Here is a 25,332-nt window from a genome sequence, read left to right as displayed (position 1 = left end):
ATGTGAGGTGTCAGTTTCTGTGGTCCTGTCCATTTAACTCTTTATATCACAATATGTGGTCTTAATCCTTACGACGGAGTATTAGGGCCACACGAAGAGAAAAAAAAAAAGAATAATTTTTTGACATTACGAGAATAACGTCATTATATAGAGAATAAAGTCGTAATATTACGAGAGAAAAAGTCATAATATTATGAGAAAAAAAGCCTATATTACAAGAAAGACAGTCTGCTACGGATTTACGACGTCTGTCTTTCTTATTTTTTTCTCGTAATATTACGAGTTTGTCCTTCGTAAATTACGACTTTATTCTCGTGATGCCAAAAAAAAGTCTTTTTTTTTTCTCTTCGTGTGGCCCTAATACTCCGTCGTATAATCTGGCCTCTAATGATCGTTATTTAATCTAAAGGCTTGTATAATGAGCTGTAATCTGTGTTTTATAACTCCAGATTAGCTGGATTAACAGATCACTGAGACTTAAAGGAGGGGATGTAATTAATAATGATTTCAGCCATCATTCTCTCTCTGATTAGACTCCTCTGCCTCTATATTATCTCTGAAATACCGTAAAGACTGTAAAATTCTCCCTTTAGTGTGAAAATGAGAGCGGAAGTGTTGGCGCCCCCTGCTGGAGGAACTGCAGGCTTCTGTTTGTGAATGACAGCTGCAGGCTGAGAGGAGGCTGCTCTCAGATTCTCCGCACAAATACAAGGTTAGTTTGTTTATTTTATTCTGAAAGGTTTTATTTAAAGATGGTTTTATTATTTAAACCAGGAACGAACGATGAGAATCGATAACCGATCACATTCTTGAATTATCCCGTGTATTGATGGTGACAGCGGCTCTGATCGGGTCTAAAATGATCGATCCGTCGTTCTAAATCGCTCACATGATTAGTTGATGATCTATAAGGTGATCAGAGGAGGTGGAATGATCCAGCAGGATGCTCGGGATGAACTGGCCTGTGTCTCCATCAGCCATCTTTACTCCGCTCCCCTCCATCCCCCTCTCAGTGAATCCCGTTTAATCTGAATATTAACCACACCAGCGGATTACGAAGACCCTAACCGGGATTATTGTGGGTTATTGTACTACTGAAGACTGGGTTCTGACGCTGTCTGGCTCGGTACGGCTCGGTTTGGCTCGATTCATCCCTCCATGGCGTCCTCCGTCTCAGGAGCGAAGCTCCAACCTGCCTCCAGTCTCTGAGCTGCCGTTTACTACGAGACATTATAGAGAAGAATCTGGGTCTGTTTAAACCCAGCCTGGTTTATTTTAATAAAGAAAAACAGTGAGAATATTTTATTGTAATGGTTTCAGCCCAGGCCATTCTAGCTGATAGAGCCATGATGCTTCATCCACGTCTTTATTTCTGTTGATTCATTAAAGGCAGCAGGAAAACTGTAATATCATGGTTCATAGTTCATTTGAACCATTCCTCTGTCTCCATGCTCCAGCCCATCAGCACTCTACATAAAAATATGATTTTATATCAAACCAGACGAACCTGGGGGCTGACTGTGTTTTTATGTCTAACAGAGGAATAATGCTCTGAATAAACACCTTAGAGGTGTCTGATTTTTGATTATAAAATAAAATCTAGGGATGCACCGACACCCATACCAGTATCAGATACCAACGCCAAGCCTAAGTCCTTATTCTGGTTCTAGGGATGTGCAGATGCAGCAGTTGAACATGATATCAGTCATTTGGCAAACATCTGTAAATAAACTGGCATCAGGAGCCCAGGGTTATCTGTGCTGTCCAATCATGGCTTTTCATTTTTACCATATATTGGTAGATAGTCTGCAGGACTGGAAAATAACAATGACATTTAATCATGTTACTGTTACTGAGTAGTTACTGTGTACTAGTACATTTTCGAGTAGATTTACCAAGTTATATTTATGCAAAATATTTGATTTTTGCTGATATAGACTGATATTTACAGCTGATATAGACTGATATTTACAGCTGATATAGGCTGATATTTACAGCTGATATAGACTGATATTTACAGCTGATATAGACTGATATATACAGCTGATATAGGCTGATATTTACAGCTGATATAGGCTGATATTTACAGCTGATACAGACTGATATTTACAGCTGATATAGACTGATATATACAGCTGATATAGGCTGATATTTACAGCTGATATAGGCTGATATTTACAGCTGATATAGGCTGATATTTACAGCTGATATAGGCTGATATTTACAGCTGATACAGACTGATATTTACAGCTGATATAGGCTGATACAGACTGATATTTACAGCTGATATAGACTGATATTTACAGCTGATATAGACTGATATTTACAGCTGATATAGACTGATATTTACAGCTGATATAGACTGATATTTACAGCTGATATAGGCTGATACAGACTGATATTTACAGCTGATATAGGCTGATACAAACTGATATTAACAGCTGATATAGGCTGATACAGACTGATATTTACAGGTAATATAGACTGATATTTACAGCTGATATAGACTGATATTTACAGCTGATATAGGCTGATACAGACTGATATTTACAGCTGATATAGACTGATATTAACAGCTGATATAGACTGATATTTACAGCTGATATAGACTGATATTTACAGCTGATATAGACTGATATTTACAGCTGATATAGGCTGATACAGACTGATATTTACAGCTGATATAGGCTGATATTTACAGCTGATATAGGCTGATACAGACTGATATTTACAGCTGATATAGGCTGATATAGACTGATATTTACAGCTGATAAAGGCTGATATAGACTGATATTAACAGCTGATACAGGCTTATACAGACTGATATTTACAGCTGATATAGGCTGATACAGACTGATATTTACAGCTGATATAGGCTGATATAGACTGATATTTACAGCTGATAAAGGCTGATATAGACTGATATTAACAGCTGATACAGGCTTATACAGACTGATATTTACAGCTGATATAGGCTGATACAGACTGATATTTACAGCTGATATAGACTGATATTAACAGCTGATATAGACTGATATTTACAGTTGATATAGACTGATATTAACAGCTGATATAGACTGATATTAACAGCTGATACAGACTGATATTTACAGCAGATATAGACTGATATTAACAGCTGATATAGACTGATATTTACAGCTGATATAGGCTGATATTTACAGCTGATATAGGCTGATACAGACTGATATTTACAGCTGATATAGGCTGATATTTACAGCTGATATAGGCTGATATTTACAGCTGATATAGACTGATATTTACAGCTGATATAGACTGATATTTACAGCTGATATAGGCTGATATTTACAGCTGATATAGACTGATATTTACAGCTGATATAGACTGATATTTACAGCTGATATAGACTGATATTTACAGCTGATATAGACTGATATTTACAGCTGATATAGACTGATATTTACAGCTGATATAGGCTGATATTTACAGCTGATATAGACTGATATTTACAGCTGATATAGACTGATATTTACAGCTGATATAGACTGATATTTACAGCTGATATAGGCTGATATTTACAGCTGATACAGACTGATATTTACAGCTGATACAGACTGATATTAACAGCTGATATAGACTGATATTTACAGCTGATATAGGCTGATATTTACAGCTGATATAGACTGATATTAACAGCTGATATAGACTGATATTTACAGCTGATATAGGCTGATATTTACAGCTGATATAGACTGATATTAACAGCTGATATAGACTGATATTTACAGCTGATATAGACTGATATTTACAGCTGATATAGACTGATATTAACAGCTGATATAGACTGATATTTACAGCTGATATAGGCTGATATTTACAGCTGATATAGGCTGATATTTACAGCTGATATAGACTGATATTTACAGCTGATATAGACTGATATTTACAGCTGATATAGGCTTCAGCTTTGAGTCAATGAGATTTAACTGTCCTGTTTGTTGGTTTATTGGTACCACATCACAACCAGGACCAGATAGATCCCTGAGAATAAGAAAACACCTGCTGAAGATAAAAGCAGAAACAGCCAGTCATACCAAAGAGTGCTCAGTGTTATTGTACACTGCTATTCTAAAAGCATTGCTTTTTGTCGTGCTGAAAAATAACTATTATTATTCCCCATAAACTCTCTCTGTTCTCCTGCCTTGCTCTCTGCCTGCTGAGTGAAGTCGTAGTGCTGTCATGTGGCGGATTCACTGTCTTTCCTCTATTCCTGTCTTACTCTCTGACTTACTCTCCTTCCTTCTCTCCTGGTCAGTGTGGGACATCTGTCAGGATGGAGATGGAGGTCAGTGGGGGGTCTCGGGCTCACGTCTCCATCCTCCCTGCGGCGGCTGAGATCAAATCGACCCTGAAACCTGAAGCAGAGCGTCCCCGCTGTGCCAGCACGCCATGTTCGCCCATCAGAGGCACCGTGTCCGGGTACCACATCCTCCACATGGACTCTAACTACCTGGTGGGCTTCACCACGGGGGAGGAGCTGCTCAAACTGGCCCACAGGTGGTCTGAGGCGGGTCCAGAGAAGAGTCCCGCCCCCCCGTCTGTGACCACATCGGTGCAGACGTCCCCCCCAAAATCTGTGGACCTGGGAGTCCACAGGTCGTCTCGAGTCTTCAAAGCAAAGACTCGATACTACCAACCCTACGACATCCCTGGCTCTGGGGGGCGCCGAAGGAGGCGCATGCCCAGCTCCTGTGAGACCTTCCTTAGACCACCACCCCACGGCCTCCACGCCCCCCACGCCCCCCTCCCTCTCTGTCTGCTCAAAGGGAAGCGGTCCCAGTCCAAGTCTCTGGACTACCTGAACCTGGACAGACTGAGCGTGACGGACTCGGCCGACACCGAGACGTTACAGTACCAGCTGCAGAGCCTCACGCTGAGGGGCGAGCGCCGGGCGGAGCGCCGGGTGGAGCGAGTGTTTACCAGGAAGACATGAAGCTGCTGGAGGCCTGATTTAGACCCCGCCCCCTCCCTCCGACGGGGATTTAGGTGCTATATTCAGCTCGCTCGCCCTCTCCCTCTCTCTCTTTCTCTCTCCTGGGATTACAGCTGGTGGTGTTTAAAGAGACGCTCCGGTAATCCTGTTAGATTATAATCAGGAGGGGAAGGGTTAAATAATGTGAATCATATTAACTTAGCAATAACACGTGAACATGTTAATGACCTGAGTGAGTGGGTGAGTGTACCAGGGCTGGAAATTAACCCCTTCATCTACCTGATGCCAGGCTGATGGATCCAAACAGCTTAAAAAATGACGTAAAATATCAACAACAGGACTGATAGCATTCAGATAATCAGCTGTTTTACTGGTGGAAATTTGTCAGACATTACTTCATTATTTTATTTCTGAGGTTTGTCCTTGAAGGCAAAACAGGAGCCAAGATAAACAATTCACAGCTATTTCACAATAAAAGTACTTCAACAACATATAAAATGGGCACTTTTATTATGAAAAACTTGTTGCAAGGAACGTGTTACAATTCAGGTTACACACAGATTGTAAAATATGTCGTAAAACCTGTTTCCAGGCTTAACCCCTCCTGAGCTAGAAACCCTCAGATCAAAGATCCTTTTGTTTACCTCACTCGATTGCCCCCGAAACTTCCCCAACACCTGGTCAGACATTGTTGTCATTACTAGGGTTTAGGTTGGGGAAATACAAGCTTACAAGTTTAAGACACAGTTTCCTATTACACTAAGGTTCTGTTGGGGGGGGGGGGTTCATTAACAATGTAGAGACAAACAGTGTTTACAGCAGCTATGACCACCACCAACAGCTGCAGCCTGCTGAAGGTCAGGATGCAGCAGTCATAGTTTCTGTTATAAATTACTGTTACACTCATAGGTCTGATGTTGTGGCTGCTAGGTGGAGCAGATTCAGCCCATACCGAACAAAAACAACCACGTTTGGCGGCCCGTGGGTGTGGTGCGCTGATTTCCAGCCCTGGTGTGTCCCAGTGAGTTTACAGAAGCACATATCACAGATGGACATGCTGTCATCTCAGCGTCATTAACGTGTGAGTGAAGGATTTATTCTTATTAAACCACTGAGTACAGCCGTCTGATCACATCTATCACTGAGTTATTGATTTACTGCTGTCAGTCTTCATCAGTGTGTTTAATCCTTATTTGGAGTAAGATCATCATCATCATCATCACTGCTGGTTTCAAACGCCATCTTCACACTCAGACTTTACACACCATGGAGGAACTTCAGCACTGCTTCAGATGGAGAACAGGGTCGTTTGTTGTTTTCTTACTGCAGAAACCAGGAACTATTTTTAGTTCCCTTAACAACATTTAGAGAAATTTTCTTTTGTCCGTCCTCTGAGTTTTTCTCTGTTAAGTTTTCTTTTCGCTGGTCAAATATTCAGGACAGGCAGCAGCCATCTGTAGGAATAAGAAGAGCTTTACCAGGCTACACACCAGACCTGGTCTGATTTTTAACATTATAATCCTGTGGATGCACACACTGGAGGATTCAGACTGAGTCCTCGTGGCTGATGTTAATGATTTGATTCAATACAATATGATACAATTAGACACAATCGGTGCAGTTCAATAGGATACGGCTGGATATGAATTGTTAAGATCGATAAGATTCAACACGAATCGATACAATTTGAAATGATCTGATTCAGTGCAATATGAATGGATACTTTACTGTTGGTAGTGATGATTTCAGCGTGGAGATTCCACTCCCTGGAGATCTCAGAAATGTACAAACAGAGGACAAACAAACATGGAGGATAGACCTCATCCCTGCTGTGGTCCATCTTCATGAAACTAAAGAAAGGCACTCGCGTTGTTGGAATATCAGACATGTTTGACATTTATGATTCGGGATTATTCAGACATAATCATTTATAACGAGCCTGAATGGTGGAGTCAAATTATCAAAATAAGGACCAGATTGAAATCAGGACCCAAATAAGCCTAAAATTAACAAATCCTCTTATTTCCTATCTCTCTTTGGCTGCCTATGAAAATAAAAGCAAATAATCCAAAACAATCTGGCCTTGAAAACATACTTCTGCCCAATATCAGGATCAATTCTGATATTAAAAATGGGCAAAAATCTAGCCGTAAATCCAAGAGTCAGACTTTAAATCAGAACTGACCAAAAAACCAGGCCTGAACTTAGTTTCAGGTCAAAGACCAGGCTCTAAAACTAGGACTGGAATCTAAGTCTCGCCAAGATCTGAATTGGTCTTTAATTAGAGCTAAAACCAGGCCTTTAAATCAGTACCAGGCCTTTAAACCAGAACCAGGCCTTTAAATAAGAATCAGATCTTAAAATTAGAACCAGTCCTTTAAATAAGAGTCAGATCTTAAAATTAGAACCAGTCCTTTAAACCAGAACCAGACCTTTAAACCAGAACCAGGCCTTTAAATCAGAATCAGGCCTTTAAATAAGAGTCAGATCTTAAAATTAGAACCAGTCCTTTAAACCAGAACCAGACCTTTAAGCCAGAACCAGGCCTTTAAATAAGAATCAGATCTTAAAATTAGAACCAGGCCTTTAAATAAGAATCAGATCTTAAAATTAGAACCAGTCCTTTAAACCAGAACCAGACCTTTAAACCAGAACCAGGCCTTTAAATCAGAATCAGGCCTTTAAATAAGAGTCAGATCTTAAAATTAGAACCAGTCCTTTAAACCAGAACCAGACCTTTAAACCAGAACCAGGCCTTTAAATCAGAATCAGGCCTTTAAATAAGAGTCAGATCTTAAAATTAGAACCAGTCCTTTAAACCAGAACCAGACCTTTAAGCCAGAACCAGGCCTTTAAATAAGAATCAGATCTTAAAATTAGAACCAGGCCTTTAAATAAGAATCAGATCTTAAAATTAGAACCAGGTTTTTAAACCAGAACCAGGCCTTCTTTTGTCCCATAATCGTCTGGTGTGTAGCCAGGTAAATATCGATATTATTGTGTTTATTTGTTGCACCAGAAGCCTGGCTGGATGATGTTGGCTAGGTGAATACTGATAAATATTGAAGGCCATACACATGTCCTGGATTGAAACAGAGCCTTGAACTCCGGCTCTACTTCTTGTCTCTGTCTCTGTGTTTGTAGATTTTGTGTTGTCAGCATTTCCAGATGTTTTTTTCTGATGCAGTAAACTGAACCGTTCATGTTAAATTCATTTAAATATCACTGTAAAGCTTATTAACCTGTAGTGAATAGTATAATGAAGTAAACCAGAGCAGCTCATCATGGTTAGGGGAGTTTATGGTTTTAATCAGATTATAACAGGTCAAGATTGGGCGTCCATCTTTGATTTAGAAGTCAGTTAAAATGATCCATCAGTTTTTCTGTCGATGGTCTGACAGTCGGTTCTAGGTTTGACATTTTTCTCCTGCAGGATGACCACGGGTCGGATGCTTTCACCTGAAATATTCTACATTTAACTGGACTTAAGGAGGTTTCACATCAGAGTTATTTCATTCTCTAACAGCTGCTGCAGTTTAAATTCACTGAGACAGGAAATCGTATTAAAATAATCCGAATATTTTAGTTTTTAGACTCTTGATTTGGAAGTGTGGGAGTGTACGGATGGTTTCACTTCACTGCGTTTGTGAATCACTCTTTATGCACTCTTATTAAAGCCAAACAGAAATGTACACTTGATGTAACCAATGACTGTTCAATAATTAAAGACTATTTAAACACCACGTCTCAGCGTGTCTGATTTAAAGGCCTCAGCCAGCCTCCATATAAACCTGATGATTTATGAGATATGAGGACTAAAGTTATGGTTATAGTCCAACGTTCTCCTGAGGAGAAACTCTGATTCTTCCTAACATTATTTTACTCGTCATGACAAATGAAATCCTCAGATTTAGTTTTCTCAACCAGACTGGCGAGGAACTAGCTCCACCCACTTTTCCAAACATTAGTAACTAAGGCCCCAACATCCCCAGCTTCACCAACATTCCACCCTCTGTGAAAATGATGTCATCCTTTAAAGCCCATAAAACATTCCTTCCTTGCCTTTCAAGGCAGTCTAGGCCCCGCCCTCTTTCACTGTGAAGCCATGCTATTGTAACTCTTTCCCTGAGAACCAATCAGCAGGTAAAGACAGAGAGCCTTAAACGTCCTGACAGGTAAGAATGAATGCTTTAACATGGGGGTGGACGGCACTGATGCTGATTCAAACGCAGCCTCTAGTGGACAGGAGTGGAACAGCAGCTTCATTTTTCATTCAGAGATGCTGGAGCTTTGTCTTTATGAACTGTTGTGACACAGTAGAGACAACTGAGGCAGATATTTATTAATATTTAAATTTAATACAGTAAATAAATGACATGACAGCTGGTAAGGTGAGGTATTTAAAGACATGAAGCATGAATAAACAATAAACACTACAACATTGTCACATATCTCACCTGTTTTTTAACATTTGGTTTGATTCAAGTAAAATCATTTTACTCACATGTAAAACCACATTTACTACACGCTCTTATTCAGCTTCTGCCTTGGCGATCAGCAGAAATCCATAAATCCTCATTCATAGAAAGATTATAAATATCAAAACCATAAACCACATTTTATTCTAAAGTTAATGTACAAAAACACATTAAATGTAAAAGTGCCGGAGTTTTAGTGAATGCATCGTCTCCAAACATGATTCAAAGAAGGACGTGCTTTCAGTCAGACAGGGGTGAACTAGAATCAAAGGTTTATGGTTCTGTGCTCCCCAGGTTTTTGGGGGTCTGTGCATCCTAGGTTTATGGGGGTCTGTGCATCCAAGGTTTATGGGGGTCTGTACTCCCCAGGTTTATGGGGAGGTCTGTGCTCCCCAGGTTTATGGGGGTCTGTGCTCCCTGGGTGTATGGTTCTGTGCTCCCCAGGTTTATGGGGGTCTGTGCTCCTCAGGTTTATGGGGGTCTGTGCTCCCCAGGTTTATGGGGAGGTCTGTGCTCCCCAGGTTTATGGGGGTCTGTACTCCCCAGGTTTATGAGGGGGTTTGTGCTCCCCAGGTTTACAGGGGGTCTGTGGTCCCCAGGTTTACGGTGGGGTCTGTGCTTTCCAAGTTTTATGGGGGTCTGTGCTCCCTGGGTTTATGGGGGGTCTGTGGGTCCCCCCCCAGGTTTATGGGGGTCAGTGCTTCCTAGGTTTATAGGGGTCTGTGCTCTCCAGGTTTATGGGGGTCTGTGCTCCCAAGGTTTATGAGGGGGGCTGTGCTCCCCAGGTTTATGAGGGGGGCTGTGGTTTCCAGGTTTATGGGGGTCTGCACCCCCCAGGTTTATGGGGGTCTGTGCTCCCCAGGTTTTTGGGGGTCTGTGCATCCTAGGTTTATGGGGGTCTGTGCATCCAAGGTTTATGGGGGTCTGTACTCCCCAGGTTTATGGGGGTCTGTGCTCCCTGGGTGTATGGTTCTGTGCTCCCCAGGTTTATGGGGGTCTGTGCTCCTCAGGTTTATGGGGGTCTGTGCTCCCCAGGTTTATGGGGAGGTCTGTGCTCCCCAGGTTTATGGGGGTCTGTGCTCCCCAGGTTTATGGGGGTCTGTACTCCCCAGGTTTATGAGGGGGTTTGTGCTCCCCAGGTTTACAGGGGGTCTGTGGTCCCCAGGTTTACGGTGGGGTCTGTGCTTTCCAAGTTTTATGGGGGTCTGTGCTCCCTGGGTTTATGGGGGGTCTGTGGGTCCCCCCCCAGGTTTATGGGGGTCAGTGCTTCCTAGGTTTATGGGGGGGTCTGTGCTCCCCAGGTTTATGGGGGTCTGTGCTCCCCAGGTTTATGGGGGGGTCTGTGCTCCCCAGGTTTATGGGGGTCTGTGCTCCCCAGGTTTATGAAGGGGTCTGTGCTCCCAGGTTTATGGGGGTCGGTGCTCCCCAGGTTTTTGGGGGTCTGTGCTCCCTGGGTTTATGGGGTCTGTGCTCCCCAGGTTTATGGGGGTCTGTGCTCCTCAGGTTTATGGGGGTCAGTGCTTCCTAGGTTTATGGGGGTCTGTGCTCTCCAGGTTTATGGGGGTCTGTGCTCCCCAGGTTTATGGGGGGGTCTGTGCTCCCCAGGTTTATGGGGGTCTGTGCTCCCCAGGTTTATGGGGAGGTCTGTGCTCCCCAGGTTTATGGGGGTCTGTACTCCCCAGGTTTATGGGGGTCTGTGCTCCCTGGGTGTATGGTTCTGTGCTCCCCAGGTTTATGGGGGTCTGTGCTCCTCAGGTTTATGGGGGTCTGTGCTCCCCAGGTTTATGGGGAGGTCTGTGCTCCCCAGGTTTATGGGGGTCTGTACTCCCCAGGTTTATGAGGGGGTTTGTGCTCCCCAGGTTTACAGGGGGTCTGTGGTCCCCAGGTTTACGGTGGGGTCTGTGCTTTCCAAGTTTTATGGGGGTCTGTGCTCCCTGGGTTTATGGGGGGTCTGTGGGTCCCCCCCCAGGTTTATGGGGGTCAGTGCTTCCTAGGTTTATGGGGGTCTGTGCTCTCCAGGTTTATGGGGGTCTGTGCTCCCCAGGTTTATGGGGGGGTCTGTGCTCCCCAGGTTTATGGGGGTCTGTGCTCCCAAGGTTTATGAGGGGGGCTGTGCTCCCCAGGTTTATGAGGGGGGCTGTGGTTTCCAGGTTTATGGGGGTCTGCACCCCCCAGGTTTATGGGGGTCTGTGCTCCCCAGGTTTATGGGGGTCTGTGCTCCCCAGGTTTTTGGGGGTCTGTGCTCCCCAGGTTTATGGGGGTCTGTGCTCCCCAGGTTTATGGGGAGGTCTGTGCTCCCCAGGTTTATGGGGGTCTGTACTCCCCAGGTTTATGGGGGTCTGTGCTCCCTGGGTGTATGGTTCTGTGCTCCCCAGGTTTATGGGGGTCTGTGCTCCTCAGGTTTATGGGGGTCTGTGCTCCCCAGGTTTATGGGGAGGTCTGTGCTCCCCAGGTTTATGGGGGTCTGTACTCCCCAGGTTTATGGGGGTCTGTGCTCCCCAGGTTTTTTGGGGGGGCGGGCTGTGCTCCCCAAGTTTATGGGGGTCTGTGCTCCCCAGGTTTATGGGGGTCTGTGCTCCCCAGGTTTTTGGGGGTCTGTGCTCCCCAGGTTTATGGGGGTCTGTGCTCCCCAGGTTTTTGGGGGGGTCTGTGCTCCCTAGGTGTATGGAGGGTCTGTGCTCCGCAGGTTTTTGGGGGTCTGTGCTCCCTAGGTGTATGGAGGGTCTGTGCTCCCCAGGTTTATGAGGGGCTGTGGTTTCCAGGTTTATGGGGTCTGCACCCCCAGGTTTATGGGGGTCTGTGCTCCCCAGGTTTTTGGGGGGGTCTGTGCTCCCTAGGTGTATGGAGGGTCTGTGCTCCCCAGGTTTATTGGGAGGTGTGTATGTGCTCCCCAGGTTTATGAAGGGGTCTGTGCTCCCTGGGTCTATAGGGCTTGTGTGCTCCCCTGGCACAGTCACATCCTGGTCTCCTCTGGTAGGCGGTTCATGTAGTCCTGCAGTGCCCGATGGAGAGGAAGCCACTTCTTTATGGACGCTTTGAGAGCGATGATCCACCTGCAGAGACGTCACAGATAAACATGTTACAGCAGCCGCAGACAGCTGGAGTCTGACAGAATCCCAGCAGGGGGCGACAAAAGGGAGTCAGACTATATCACATCATATCTCACTGTATGGTATCGTACTGTAGCGTGTGGCACTGCACCCTATAGTATATCACACTGTACTGTGTCGGTTCACATCCTATAGCAGTATCACACTGAACTATAGCACCTGATATTATAGGGTCTGTTCATGCTTGTTTTGTGAATATCTTTAGAATCTTTGAAGGATTCTCATCAAACTTTGCACACGTTAACCCTGTGATGACCTGATCACAGTTTGGAGGTCAAAGGTTAAAGGTCCGGGTGATAGAGCCTCATGGTCAGCTCTTCTCCATCACATCTGTACCAAAGAAACAGCCTAGTGACTTACAGCTCTTCTTTAGAGCTCTGTTCTCACCGTTTGTTCTCGTTGGGATCTTCAGCGCTCAGATAAAATGTCTTAAACTCGTCAGACGGCGGTTTCAGCTCGATGGTGGATTTCTTTGATCCGTACGGCTGCTCTCTCACTGCATAGCCCTGCAGGTAGATCCCACCTGAGGAATGAGGAAACATTATCAATATGTGATCAGTAATCAATAATCTGATCAGATTCTCTTCATTATGAAGAGATGGCTCTGAATATTTAATAAAAAAATATAGGAAATAGAAATGTGACTCAGGTTATTTATTCCCTGCCTGTTATTTTAATATTTTGTGTTTAATGCTCTATTTCATCATTTCTTTTCCTCTCATGTTTTAACATGTTTTAGACAGTTGTGTCTTATTTCTGCTCTATTTCCCATTTGAGGCCTTTATTGTAAGAATCTCTTGTTTTGTTTCAGTTCAGCTCTTTAAACTGCTGCATGGAGCTGAAATGACACAGAGTTGAAGACATAGGGACGGGGTGAAAAAGGTGGGGCTGGATCCCTGAGATGGTTCCTATCATTAAAACCCAAACTCTCCTTGGAATCATGTTCTGATCCTCCAGTCTACATGCACGCCGTCGTCTAAACCAGGGTGTATCTACGGTTTCCATGGTTACCTCGGGCATGTGTGGCTCTGATGCCGCTGTACAGGAGCAAACATCCGTCCTTCAGGATGCAGTAGTGCTGAACCCACATGTCCCTGCTGCGGTCCATCTTATGAAGGAGTCCCAGACACTCAGGGTTCTTCACGGCCAGCGGGGGCAGGCTGGAGTTATGGCGGGTCACGTCCACCCACACATGCTTCTGCAACACAGAGGAGATTATAGAGAGGATGAGGGTCAATATGACGGCTGATTAACCGCCGTGACGCGCTCAATCTCATCAAACGTCTGTGATTAAAATAACACAGTCAACATGTGATGGATTTAAAGCCTACCTGTGTGATGGGATGGACCGCTCTCTCCATGGCTTCAAGCCACCTGAAACCCAAAAACAGCATAAACACAAGTAAAAATATCTGCTGAATCACTGTTAATGTATGAGTATCGGCGGGACGAAGAAGAGCACAATCAGAGGCTGAGAAAGGCCCACCACTGAGAAAACAAAACTTTAGATAAGAATCTACACTTAAGGATATTTTATTTCTCCTGTTTGATAGGTTGTTTGATTGGTTGGATGGTCAGTCAGTCAGTCGGTTGGTCAGTTAGTTGTTTACTTGGTTGTCTGCTTGCTCTGTCAGTCAGTTAGTTGGTCAGTCGGTTAGTCAGTTGGTTGCTTGGTTGATTGCTTGGTCAGTCAGTCGGTTAATTACTTGGTTGGTTGGTATATTGGTTGGTCAGTTGGTGGGTTGGTTAGTATGATCACTCAGTCAGTCAGTCATTCGGTCGGTCAGTCGGTTGGTTGTTTGGTTGGTTATCTGGTTGGTTGCTTGGCAAGTCAGTTGCTTGGTTGGTTGGTTGGTGTGTCAGCTGATGATTGGTTGATGAGTTGGTTGGTTGGTTGGCTTGGTCAGTCAGTCGGTTGGTTGGTTAGTTGGTTGGTTGGTTGCTTGGTTGTTTGGTTGGTTGCTTGGTTGCTTGGTTGCTTGGTTGGTGAGTTGGTTGGGTGGCGGTTTGGTGAAATGGTTGTTTGTTTGGTCAACTCTGGTCTTGGTCAGTCAGTCAGGAAATTTGTTGTAGGTATGTTGGATGGACAGTTCATTCGTTAGTTGGTTGGATTGGTTGCCTGGTCAGTCAGTTGGTCTGTTGACTAGTTGGTTGGTCAGTAGGTTGGATGGTGGTTTGGTGAATTAGTTGTTTGTTTGTTCAGCTGGTTGCTTGGTCGGTTTGTCAGTTGATTGATTTGTTGCTCAAATTTGAAGACATATCCCATCAAAAAATGTGAACCCTATTAAAACGAAGTCTTTAAGTAGACCCAAACAATCGAGTTAAAAAATTAGCATGGTTAACGAGGGCATATGGGCCTCTAACCACTCATTAACAGTTGGTAGCGCCCCTTTTACCCACTCACTATCTCAGTTTTGTGTAATTTTTCCTAAATCATCTCACTGTTTTTAAAGATGGCTCCCTTACCTCTTCATCTCCTGATTGGACATTGCACAGAAGAAGAAAACCCGGTTCCCAGTCTGAGGTTGACACTTGAACACGAACGGTTTCCCCAGAGAAACATCTGGTCCCACCTCAGCGCCCTCCAGCTTCATCGCTGACAGAGCCCGCCTCTTCCCCTCATCCTGGAACAGACAGGAAGTGATGTCACAAGCAGAGTTCATGTTTAGGTTCTAGCTATCCTTAGGTGGCAATGTGTGGTGCTAACCCGTTTGTGTCGGTAGTAGTAGAGGCAGCAGTCGTGCGTGAGGACGAACCACCTCTTCCTCCAGCCTTTGATCAGACCTGATTGGGTACGCTTGTGAAGGTAACCTCGACATGCCGGGCGGGGGGTGTTAGGACAGCGAGCGATGTCTGAGCCAACGGTCAGCGTCAGGATATCCGGACCTACAGTATCGACATGTTACGTTAGCCTCCATCCAGGTTACCATTAATATTTGGAGAAAATAAAAACAACCAAAGACTGAATCCTCCGAATCAGCAACCTGCTGCTGTCAGACATTCTAACACCTCACTTATGATTCATCATCTCCTGTCAGAGTGGTTACAAACCTTGTCTGGCGAGGTCGGCGGCTTCAGAGTGAGGGATGCTGGTCACATCAGTGCCGTTAACGGCGAGGACGTAATCTCCTACGATCAGACCAGCTTCTTCTGCTGCTCCATCTGAAACACAGACCCCTGTCTTAGACTGGAACCATCTCTGCATGCCCTGAAGGGCTGGACTCCTACCAGCCTTCACATGTCCACTTACTGGTGTCGACCTCAGTCACCACAATGGGTTTGGAGAACTGGATTCTGAAGCCCCACGGGTACTCTCCTGTCCCCTTATTGATCCTCACCGTCCGCTCTCGGACTAAAAGAAGAGGAGAAGTTCAGTTAAAGATGATGATGATGAGACTGGACCTGAACTACAGAGAGCTGAGGAACCTTAGGGGTTCTGGTTCTTACCAGACACGGCTCTGGTTCTAGTGTTCAGACTGGGAGGGATGGACCCTGAGCTGACTTCATCTCCCTGAAAGATCCAGGCCGAAGAGTGGAACGTCTCTGTATAAAATCCTCGGTCATCTCCGTCTCCGATGGAAAGGTCCATGGACCGGGACTCTTCTGAGACTGGAAATAAGAGGACGCATGAAAACATGAGACCAGAGATCAGACCATCAGAATCCAGTAAAAGTTAAGAACTGAAGTTAGAGTTTAAAGAAGTTAAACTAGGGGTCTATAAGTCTACTAAAGTAAAGGGTCTTTTATTTAAGGGTTACCGGAAGCTATGTTCGATCCCGGAGACCTTTCCTTAATGTTCAATGGAAAAATGTCCCCAACATCCCCAGCTTCACCATCATTCTGTCCTCTGTTTATGAATCTGTAACTGTGCTACTCAGGTAAAGACAGACCTTTATTCTTAAGTTAAATCCAACAGCCAGTCTTTGTTGGTTTAATCATCAAACTGGGATGTTTAGAGACGGTTGTAGTTTGGAGGGAGTCTATATGGCGTCACTGATTTCAGGTTTAAGGTGGAACCTCAGTATCATTCTCCTGAGTCAAAGGTAAGGTTTTTTTTTTCCATATAAAGACCTTAAACAGCCCGATCCTGACCTGACTCCTCGGTGATATCACTGGTGATGGAGCTGCCGGCTGCAGAGCTCCACTGCTTGCTCTCTCTGAACAGCTTCCTCCGCTTGGCCCAGTGATCTGATCCACTACAGTCCACCTCCTTAAGAACAACTGGCTTCAGCTGCTCTTTGGCTTCAAGGGAAGCTGGAAATGATGAAAACAGTCATTCAGTTTAACAAAACCTTCATCTGGAGTTTAATTTTTATTCAAATGCATCTCTGTAAGGGCCTGAACATTGAACTGTGTGGTGCACGGGGGACTTTATAATTGAAGGAACCCTTCTCTGCACTGAACCATGGCAGATTTGGCCTCTATTACACTCTCCATCATTATGCATGTTTAAGCTGTGGTGCAGACTGGAGTTTTGGGTGTAAACATTAAATTGTTCAAACATCACTGACTAAACATTATGATAAAGAGTTTTCAGAGACACCCACAAAATATCGTATCACACTTGTAAAATTGGTCTACTGCATCTTATTCTAGTTTTGGTGAAAATTTAGATTATTTCTAAGTCTCAGACATAAACATGGAAAAAGCACTCATGGCACCCCCTTGAATCTTCAGAACCCATCCCCCATAACGGAGACTTTCATCTACATGCCCAGCCTTTGGTAGGAACATGTGATGTGACATTTCAGCGAAGAATAGACTCTCTGAGCATTCAGGGGTCCTTCAAGGATGAACTCCTTCAAGGGCACCCATCATATCCAGCTCAAACTTGGCGTGCTATTAAAGGAGAGCTAACCTGAGAAAACTGTTGAATTTGAGTTTAATACTCAAAAGGGCACAGCTGTGGTGGGCCCTCAAAATTACATCATCCACAGTCAAGCAGGAAGTAGTTAAAAATCCTCGTCACTAACAGATACAGTCATGGACGAAAGTATTGGCACCCCTGGAATTTTTCCAGAAATTACACCATTTCTCCCAGAAATTGTTGCAATTACAAATGTTTTTGGTATACATGTGTTTATTGCCTTTATGTGCATTGGAACAACACAAGAAATCCGAAGAATAAAGAGAAAATCTACATAATTTTACCTAAAACTCAAAAAATGGGCCGGACAAAATTGTTGGCACCCTTTTAAAACTGTGGGTAAATCATTTTATTTCCAGCATGTGATGCTCATTTAAACTCACCTGTGGCAGTAACAGGTGCTGGCAATCTAGAAATCACACTTGAAGCCAGTTAGACTGTCTAAAAGTTGACTCAGCCTTTGTGTTGTGTGTCTGTGTGTCACACCAAGCATGGAGAAGAAAAAGAGGAGCCAAGAATTGTCTGAGGACTTGAGAAGCAAAATTGTGGAAAAATATCAACAATCTCAAGGTTAAAGACCATCTCCAGAGATCTAGAAATTCCTTTGTCCACTGTGTGTAATATAATCAAGAAGTTTACAACCATGGAGCTGTGGCTAATCTCCCTGGACGTGGACAGAAGAGAAAAACTGACAAAAGAATGCAATGCAGGATAGTTGGGATGGTGGATAAACATCCTCAGTCAACTTCCACACAAATTCAGGCTGTCCTGCAGACTCAGGGTGCAAAAGTGTCAGCTGGGACCATACGTGGTCATCTGAATGAGATGAAGCGCTATGGCAGGAGACCGAGGAGAACCCCACTGCTGACAAAGAGACATAAAAAAGCCAGACTGGAGTTTGCAAAAATGTACCTGAGTAAGCCTCAGTCCTTCTTGGAGAACATTTTTTGGACAGGTGAGACTAAGGTAGAGCTTTTTGGAAAAGCACGTCATTCTACTGTTTACAGAAAACAGAATGAGGCCTACAAAGAAAAGAACACAGTACCTACAGTCAAACATGGTGGAGGTTCAAAGATGTTTTGGGGTTATTTTGCTGCCTCTGGCACTGGGTGCCTTGACTGTGTGCAAGGAATCATGAAATTAGGAGATTATCAAAAGATTTTGGGCCACAATGTAGGGCCTAGTGTCAGAAAGCTGGGTCTGTGTCAGAGGTCATGGGTGTTCCAGCAGGACAATGACCCCAAACATACCTCAAAAAGCACCAAGAAATGATTGGAGACAAAGCTGGAGAGTTCTGAAGTGGCCAGCAATGAGTCTGATTTCTTGTGTTGTTCCAGTGCACATAAAGGCAATAAACACATGTATACCAAACACATTTATAACTGCAACCATTTCTGGGAGAAATGGTGTATTTTCTGGAAAAATTCCAGGGGTGCCAATATTTTCATCCATGACTGTATATCAATAATCTTTAACTGGAGAGGGGGAAAAACGAGGTTGTTTTTTTTTTACTGGGGGTAAAAAGCCCTCAACATTCCCAGCTACACCAACATTCCTTTCTCTGCCTTTAAAGATGACGTCACCCTGTAAAGGAAAAAAAACATTCCTTCTTTTGCCGTTGCATGCCGGCCTGTCTAGACCCCCATTTCATTCCAGTCTTACCAGTACCCCACCAGATTTATCATCTTAACAGTTTATCACTGTGTTCTTTACAAGCATGTTTTTGACATGAGGTAGAAAAGCAGTTAAAGAGGCACCACTAGCCTCTTAGCTGGTGGCTAATTGGCCTCCATTTACTCTTATCAGCATGTAGAGACACCAGTCCACGGTCAGAGAGCCACAGAGATGATAGGTGGACTGTTTGGGTTAAGCATCGTGTCTCGCCACTAAAGTTTAGACCAGAACTCCTGCTCATTGGACGTTCTAAATCAGGCATAAGATCGGGCCTAGTTCATTCATGTTGTGTCCAAAACTACTGACAGTCCATCACCTTTATGTGACAAAGATACCGGGACTGAGGCGACTAAGCCACACCCTGATCTACACGGACAGGTTAGGTCTTAACCAGGATTACTTGCAGACCCAGTTCTCACTTACATTTGGTCATCATATGCCTGTCTGTCCTGCAGGTCTGACTGAGCTCCTCTCTGGACTCTGTAGACCCTTCGGCATGATTCAGTGCAGAGCCCGAAGGTTGGTTGTCTGTCTCTTCAGCCATCGCTGACTCTAGAGTAAACACGGTTCCTGGTCTCTCTGGCTCAGTCCGTTCCGTATCCTGGTTTAAGTTCACTGAATCCATGCAGGAGTCTGCCAGACACGTTCGGAGATTTTTGTCCAAGCAGGCACTCGGGGAAAGCATGGAGTCCACCTGTAGGAGTCTCTGCTGGAGAACAGCTGCAGGAACTGTCATACCTGGGGGTCCATGGAGTCCTGGGGATGATGCATCCAGGTGTTGTTGGTTTGGATTGTTGACCGGACAGTGGAAGAAATCTGCAGGACCGTTGTTAAGGATGTGTTCTTCTGAGCCGCTGCAGGACGGAGGGATGACCTGGATCATGAGAGATCTCCTGCTCAGCTCCTCCTCTTCATCCTCTGTGGGGGGGTCCAGACTGGGATCCTCCACCTCCCCCATCAGGTAGTCAACCTCCCCCATTTCCTGGTCAAACCCACTGTCCGCTATGTCGTGATCAGTTTTATGTCTGCCGTCTTCGTCGTTCATGGTCCCCACAGCCGGACAAACACTTGGCATGAAGTCCCGCTGACAGAGGTTTCTGGGACAGTACCCGACACCACTTTGTCCTGGATTTGCTTCTTTAAAGGCAAAAGCATCATCAGGAGCATCCTCGGAGGAGGTCGTGTAGAACGGACTAAAGAGAGGATGCTTCAGACCGGGACGGTATGGGATCTCCCACAGTCCTCTAGGGCTCTCTTTGGCCATCAGAGAGTTCAGACTTTCAGCTCTTTGATCGAATACACCGTCCTCACCGGGATGAGACCTCTGCGGTTCAGAACCCATCATCAAAGAGGAGAAAGACTCGGCACCATGACCCAGGAGGCCCTGATCCTGGATCAAACCCCCCGATGTCCACGGGTACGTCTGACGTCTCTTCTTTGGGATGGAACATGCTCTGTGCTGGACGGCGGCGATGCTGTTGTTCCTGATCCAGGACTTCCTCTGCTGACTGGTGATGAAGTCTTTGGTGAAGCTGGAGCGGTTGGTGGACAGCGACGGTCTGAAGAGGGATGGGTTGAAGCTGTCGGGTTCTGATACCTGATCAAATGATGGGGATCGACCCGCTCGTGCATAATCATCCTCATAGATGACCTGTGGAGTGCGGAGCTCCGTCTTCTGGTCATCTGAGATCCTGCAGGAGGACAGATCCTGGGTCAGCTCATCTAGAAGGTTCAGTTTAATGTCTGCAAACTCTCGGGGCGGCGGGATGTCCCAGAATTCATCAGCACTGAAGCTCTTTTGGAAGTGTTTCCTCTTCCATGAAGGTTTGGTCCTGAACACGGGAGGTGGCGTCAGCGGGGGTTTCTCCGACATGAACTCTGATGTTTGTGGTTTCTGAGACTGGTCTGGACTGGACCACATTTGATCTGTACTGATGGACGCTGACTGACCAAAGACGAACCTATAGTCGGAGCTGTGATTGGTCAGAGGGTGCGACTCGTTGTTTGGCGTCCACGTCTTCTGACAGTCGTTGTTTGGCGTCCATGTCCTCTGACAGTCGTTGTTTGGCGTCCACGTCCTCTGACAGTCGTTGTTTGGCGTCCACGTCCTCTGACAGCCAACGTTATAAATCATCCCATCAGAGTTCATCTTCTGGTTCATGAGGACAAACGTGGTCTTGATCCCTGACGCGTTCATGTGTTGGAACTCCTGGATCTCCAGTTTGATGTGGGACCCTGAACAGTTGATGTTCATGATGTTGGTGATCGGCGTGGCGATGGGTGCGGTGACAGGCGTGGACGGGCAGGTCTGGTTTTCAGACAGAGGCTGATGTGACTGCTGAAAGGTGATCTTTGGGTTCAAGTCCTCGTCCACAGAGACAGACGTGACGATCTTCACTCCTCTCTCGGCGTCCTCGGTCGTCTTTGTATAAATGCTCCTCTGGCTGGAGAACGAACTGGAGTCGTAGTCCTGTTTGAATCTTTTCTCTTTGGGAGGAGCGTGGTTGTATTTCTCCTCGTCTTCAGAACCTGATGGAGCATTCTCCTTCCGAAGAGAATCCACCTGTCCTTTCTCGACCACATCGTCTTTGTAGCCGAGGCTGTTATTCTGGTTCTGCTTGTGGAAGATGTACGGAGAGACGCTCTCTGAAAGGAGAACACAAAGAGTCTGTCAATAAAAGTAGAAGTACAGTTTGATCTTTGTATTTATATCCAGATAGGAGCTGGCTAAACATATTTGGTACTTTACATACACAGGTGAGTCAGGAACTTGGTACACCCCTGTGAAAATGAAGCACCTGAACCCAAGACCACCTGTGCCCTGATCCTGAGGTTTTTTTGACATCCAATAACGGTCAAGGTTACTCTACCTTAAGATCATCATGATTTAGGGGAAATAAAGTTATGTTGCCAGAAAAATGCTGTAAAATGTGTAAATACCTCGTACACTGGTCTGACCGGTGAAGAATATTAAAGAGTTTGGTTTTCTATGTGATCGGAAAAGAAAGAGCATGATTATTCTGAAAAATGCCCTGAACAGCCCCTCCTAGAAAAAATGTTTCGGAGCAAGGTTTCTCTTCAGTGCCGCCCTGCTCTACAAATATGGTCATTTCTAGGGGTCTCCTACCAGTTGGACGTGCCCGGAAGATCTCCACAGGAGGGAGCCCAAGAGGCTTCCAGATCACATGCCCGAACCACCTGACGCCTTTTGACGTGAAGGAGCAGCGGCTCTACTTCGAGATGCTTCCGGATGTCCGAACTCCTCACCCCATCTCTAACCTCAGATTTCCATATACAGTGTGCGTGTCAGGCACCGAAGTGCCGCAGGTTTGCTCCGACCGAAGGAGAGTGACCTCACCCACTAGAAGAGAATCTAGAGCACAGCGCCGTGGCACGCATTCCTGATCAGCAGGAAGAGATCACGAGAGAACTGCGAGTTCACGCAGGAATAGTATGTCAACAGTGGACTATTTTACCGTTTGGGTTAATTTATCATCCTTTCTGGTATAAGTCCATGATATTATTGCTTCTGCCATTGAGTGAGTACATTAGGAAGTTAAGAGGTTAATGTTTGCTTAAAGGATCTGTGGTTTTATGCAAAATTCTTTGGCTAAATATCCCCAAAAGTTAATTTTTTCATCGTCAATGGCACCGTTGTAGCTTGGTGACCCCTTTGCTCTCGCTGCAGGATGAGACGTAATGTTGATATAGTGATGATTTATGATCGGGAGTCCATGCATTGTGTTTTATCTTGAAAGTACCGGATGTTCTACGCTTGTGACTTCCATGGTTGGTGCTTTCTGAATGACAGTGAATTTATGAGGTTTGGTGTTGATCCAGGCACGCGCCACTGCCGGTCTGGAGTGCCGGCTATGGAAATGCTCTGACAGACTAGAGAGGGAGCGAAGTGCTCTGCAGTACAATTCTCCGGCGTTCTGTAGCGTGCAAACTGTATGGAAATTGGGGGTAAGGCTGAACCCAGACACCCTTCTGAGGAATCTCATTTTGACTACTTGTATCTCTGATCTTATTCTTTCAGTCATTAGCCAGAGTTTCTGACCACAGGTGAGGGTGGGGGGGTAGATCGACTGGTAAATGCAGAGTTTTACCTCTTCACCATGACGGTACAACGTCCGCAAAACTGTTGATGCTGCACCAATCCGCCTGTCAATCTCACGGCCCATTCTACCCTAACTCATGAACAAGACCCCGAGATACTTGAACTCCTTCACTTGGGCAGAGACTCACTCCCCACCTGGAGGGAGCAATCCCCCGTGTTTTAGCAGAGGTGCTTATTCTCATAGCAGTCGCTCCACTTTGCCGTAAACCGTCCCAGACCCTGCTGGAGGTCCTCAGCCTAGAAAGCCAACAGAACCACATCATCTGCAAACGACCCTCCTCCCCCTGACTGCGCCTCGAGATCCTGTCCATGAAAACCACAAACAGAATCAGAGATAAGGGACAGCCCTGGCAGAGGCCAACACGCACCTGTCCCCCCAGCCCCCCCACAAAACACATGTAGCCTGGATGAACAAACTCCCATGATCCTTTGAGGAGCCTGGCAAGGGTAAAGAGCTGGTCCAGGACAGAATCCGCATTGTTTCTCCTGAATCCGAGATTCAGCAGTCAGGAAACTCCTCTCCAGCACCCCAGAGTAGACTGTACCAGGGAGGCTGAGTAGTTTGATACCCCGATTATCAGGGTATGGTCTTTCCAAGTCCATAAATCAACAGACCGGTTTCTCAGGTAATTATTAAGGTATGGTTAAGTCCGTGGTTTATAGCCCCTGGTGTATGTTTCTGTTTCTATCACTCTGAATCCAACCAATCCTCTGGTCACTGGTCATGTTCATGTGTGAGGCAATCCCCTCTCTGTTTACCTGTGCAGGTGTGTGAAAAATGTGACTCAGCTCAGCAGAGGATTAACCCGACAGCACGAGCACGAGCACGCTCCCTCCGCCTAAATCCCCCACTCACGTTTGCTGCTGCTGGAGCTCTTCCTCCGCCTGCTGCTCCTCCTCCTCCCACGCCTACTCATTCTGAAGTTTAGACGGCTCAGAGTGACTCTGGGGGAAGAAACAGAGATAAAAAACAGGGTTATTAAGCTTTTAAAACTCTTCTGCTTTTCAAAGGTTTCATCAGTGCACCTAGAGGAGGAGGCTGTGAATTCCTGGTGTCCGTTGGTTTGTTTGGCCTCCAACTTTGCTCTAATTTACTATTATTTGTTTAAATTCAGCTTCAGTTGCACATTGTAGGCAGATCCAAACTGACTAAATTGAAAAATCGACAAAAAAACGGGAAAATAAAGACATAAACAGTGGTTTATGACCTCCAGCTCATTCAGTCTGAAACACCGTTGCTCTCAGCATCACTGCTCTGCAGAGAGTATTATCAGGATCTATCAAAGACTACACCCACTTTCATAAACCAATACAGAATCGATGACTCTGATCAATACTGGCTCACAGAGCACACTCAGCAGATACAGTTGGATTCTGTCTGTATTTTGGCGCCATCTGTGGGTCAGAAGCACAGTTATTAACTGGGTTTATTCCCAGTAACAGCTTGAAGACATGTGCCACGACTCATGATGATTGGATGAACTGTTAATGATTTATGGCCATTTTCCCGTTAGGCCCCGCCCACTTTAAGTTAATTGATCAATATCATTAAAATGAAGTTAGATATCATCAAACCTTTTTAGACTTTCAGTGAGCTTCTTAAGGTCGGCTCAGACTACACGATTTTTTTGGTCGTTGACGACAGCACCATGTCAGACTACGCCACCAAAATCTTGTCCCGTCCTGGCCGACAGCCTGGCCACACTACAAGTGTGGTCCGGACCGCTCGCTGTATGCTGACGTCACCACTGTCTCCGCGACTGAGTGCGAGTTCACAGGTTGACGGGGGGCGGGCCAAAGAGTGTCAATCACTCTGCAACAGAAGCGTTCTGTGTGATTGTAGCAGTCTTTAACTCAAACAAAGGAAAATAAACAATTATGGATGTGATTATGGATAATAAGTACGGATGTATCAAGAGGAGGACAATAAGGACTGGCTCTCCTTCAGATAGAACTTAAGGTATGTATGTGATCAAATGTACACATTAGTTTTAGGGAATAAAAGGTGATAAAAGTTGTAAATCTTGTAAATGATGATGCAAAGGTAAGGAGCAAATGTTCTCCTGTTGTTAGACGTCAGGATTCACGTCGTTAACGTCAGGTCAGGGTGT

At 45.1% G+C, this 25,332-nt stretch overlaps 2 protein-coding genes across 2 annotated transcripts; one reads left to right on the top strand and one right to left on the bottom strand.

The window, feature by feature from the left end:
- Positions 1-639: 639 nt before the first annotated feature.
- On the top strand, positions 640-8,690 carry macir (macrophage immunometabolism regulator). The gene is made up of 2 exons (XM_041810313.1): positions 640-712; positions 4,295-8,690. Exon 2 carries the CDS (start codon positions 4,313-4,315, stop codon positions 4,970-4,972), a length of 660 nt encoding a protein of 219 aa, XP_041666247.1. The 5' UTR covers positions 640-712; positions 4,295-4,312; the 3' UTR covers positions 4,973-8,690.
- A 3,601-nt stretch (positions 8,691-12,291) lies between these two features.
- pdzph1 (PDZ and pleckstrin homology domains 1) lies at positions 12,292-16,027 on the bottom strand. The gene is made up of 9 exons (XM_041811784.1): positions 16,008-16,027; positions 15,811-15,912; positions 15,612-15,722; positions 15,268-15,446; positions 15,027-15,184; positions 13,892-13,934; positions 13,572-13,758; positions 12,948-13,083; positions 12,292-12,503 (listed from the first exon to the last, which is right to left on the bottom strand). The coding sequence occupies exons 5-9, from the start codon at positions 15,152-15,154 to the stop codon at positions 12,404-12,406; spliced, it is 594 nt and encodes a 197-aa protein (XP_041667718.1). The 5' UTR covers positions 15,155-15,184; positions 15,268-15,446; positions 15,612-15,722; positions 15,811-15,912; positions 16,008-16,027; the 3' UTR covers positions 12,292-12,403.
- Positions 16,028-25,332: the final 9,305 nt, after the last annotated feature.

This window comes from Cheilinus undulatus, linkage group 17 (genome assembly GCF_018320785.1).
Source record: "Cheilinus undulatus linkage group 17, ASM1832078v1, whole genome shotgun sequence".
Taxonomy (NCBI): Eukaryota; Metazoa; Chordata; class Actinopteri; order Labriformes; family Labridae; genus Cheilinus; species Cheilinus undulatus.
The sequence above is the reverse complement of the archived record's forward strand: the minus strand, read 5'-3'. Positions and strand labels throughout refer to the sequence as shown.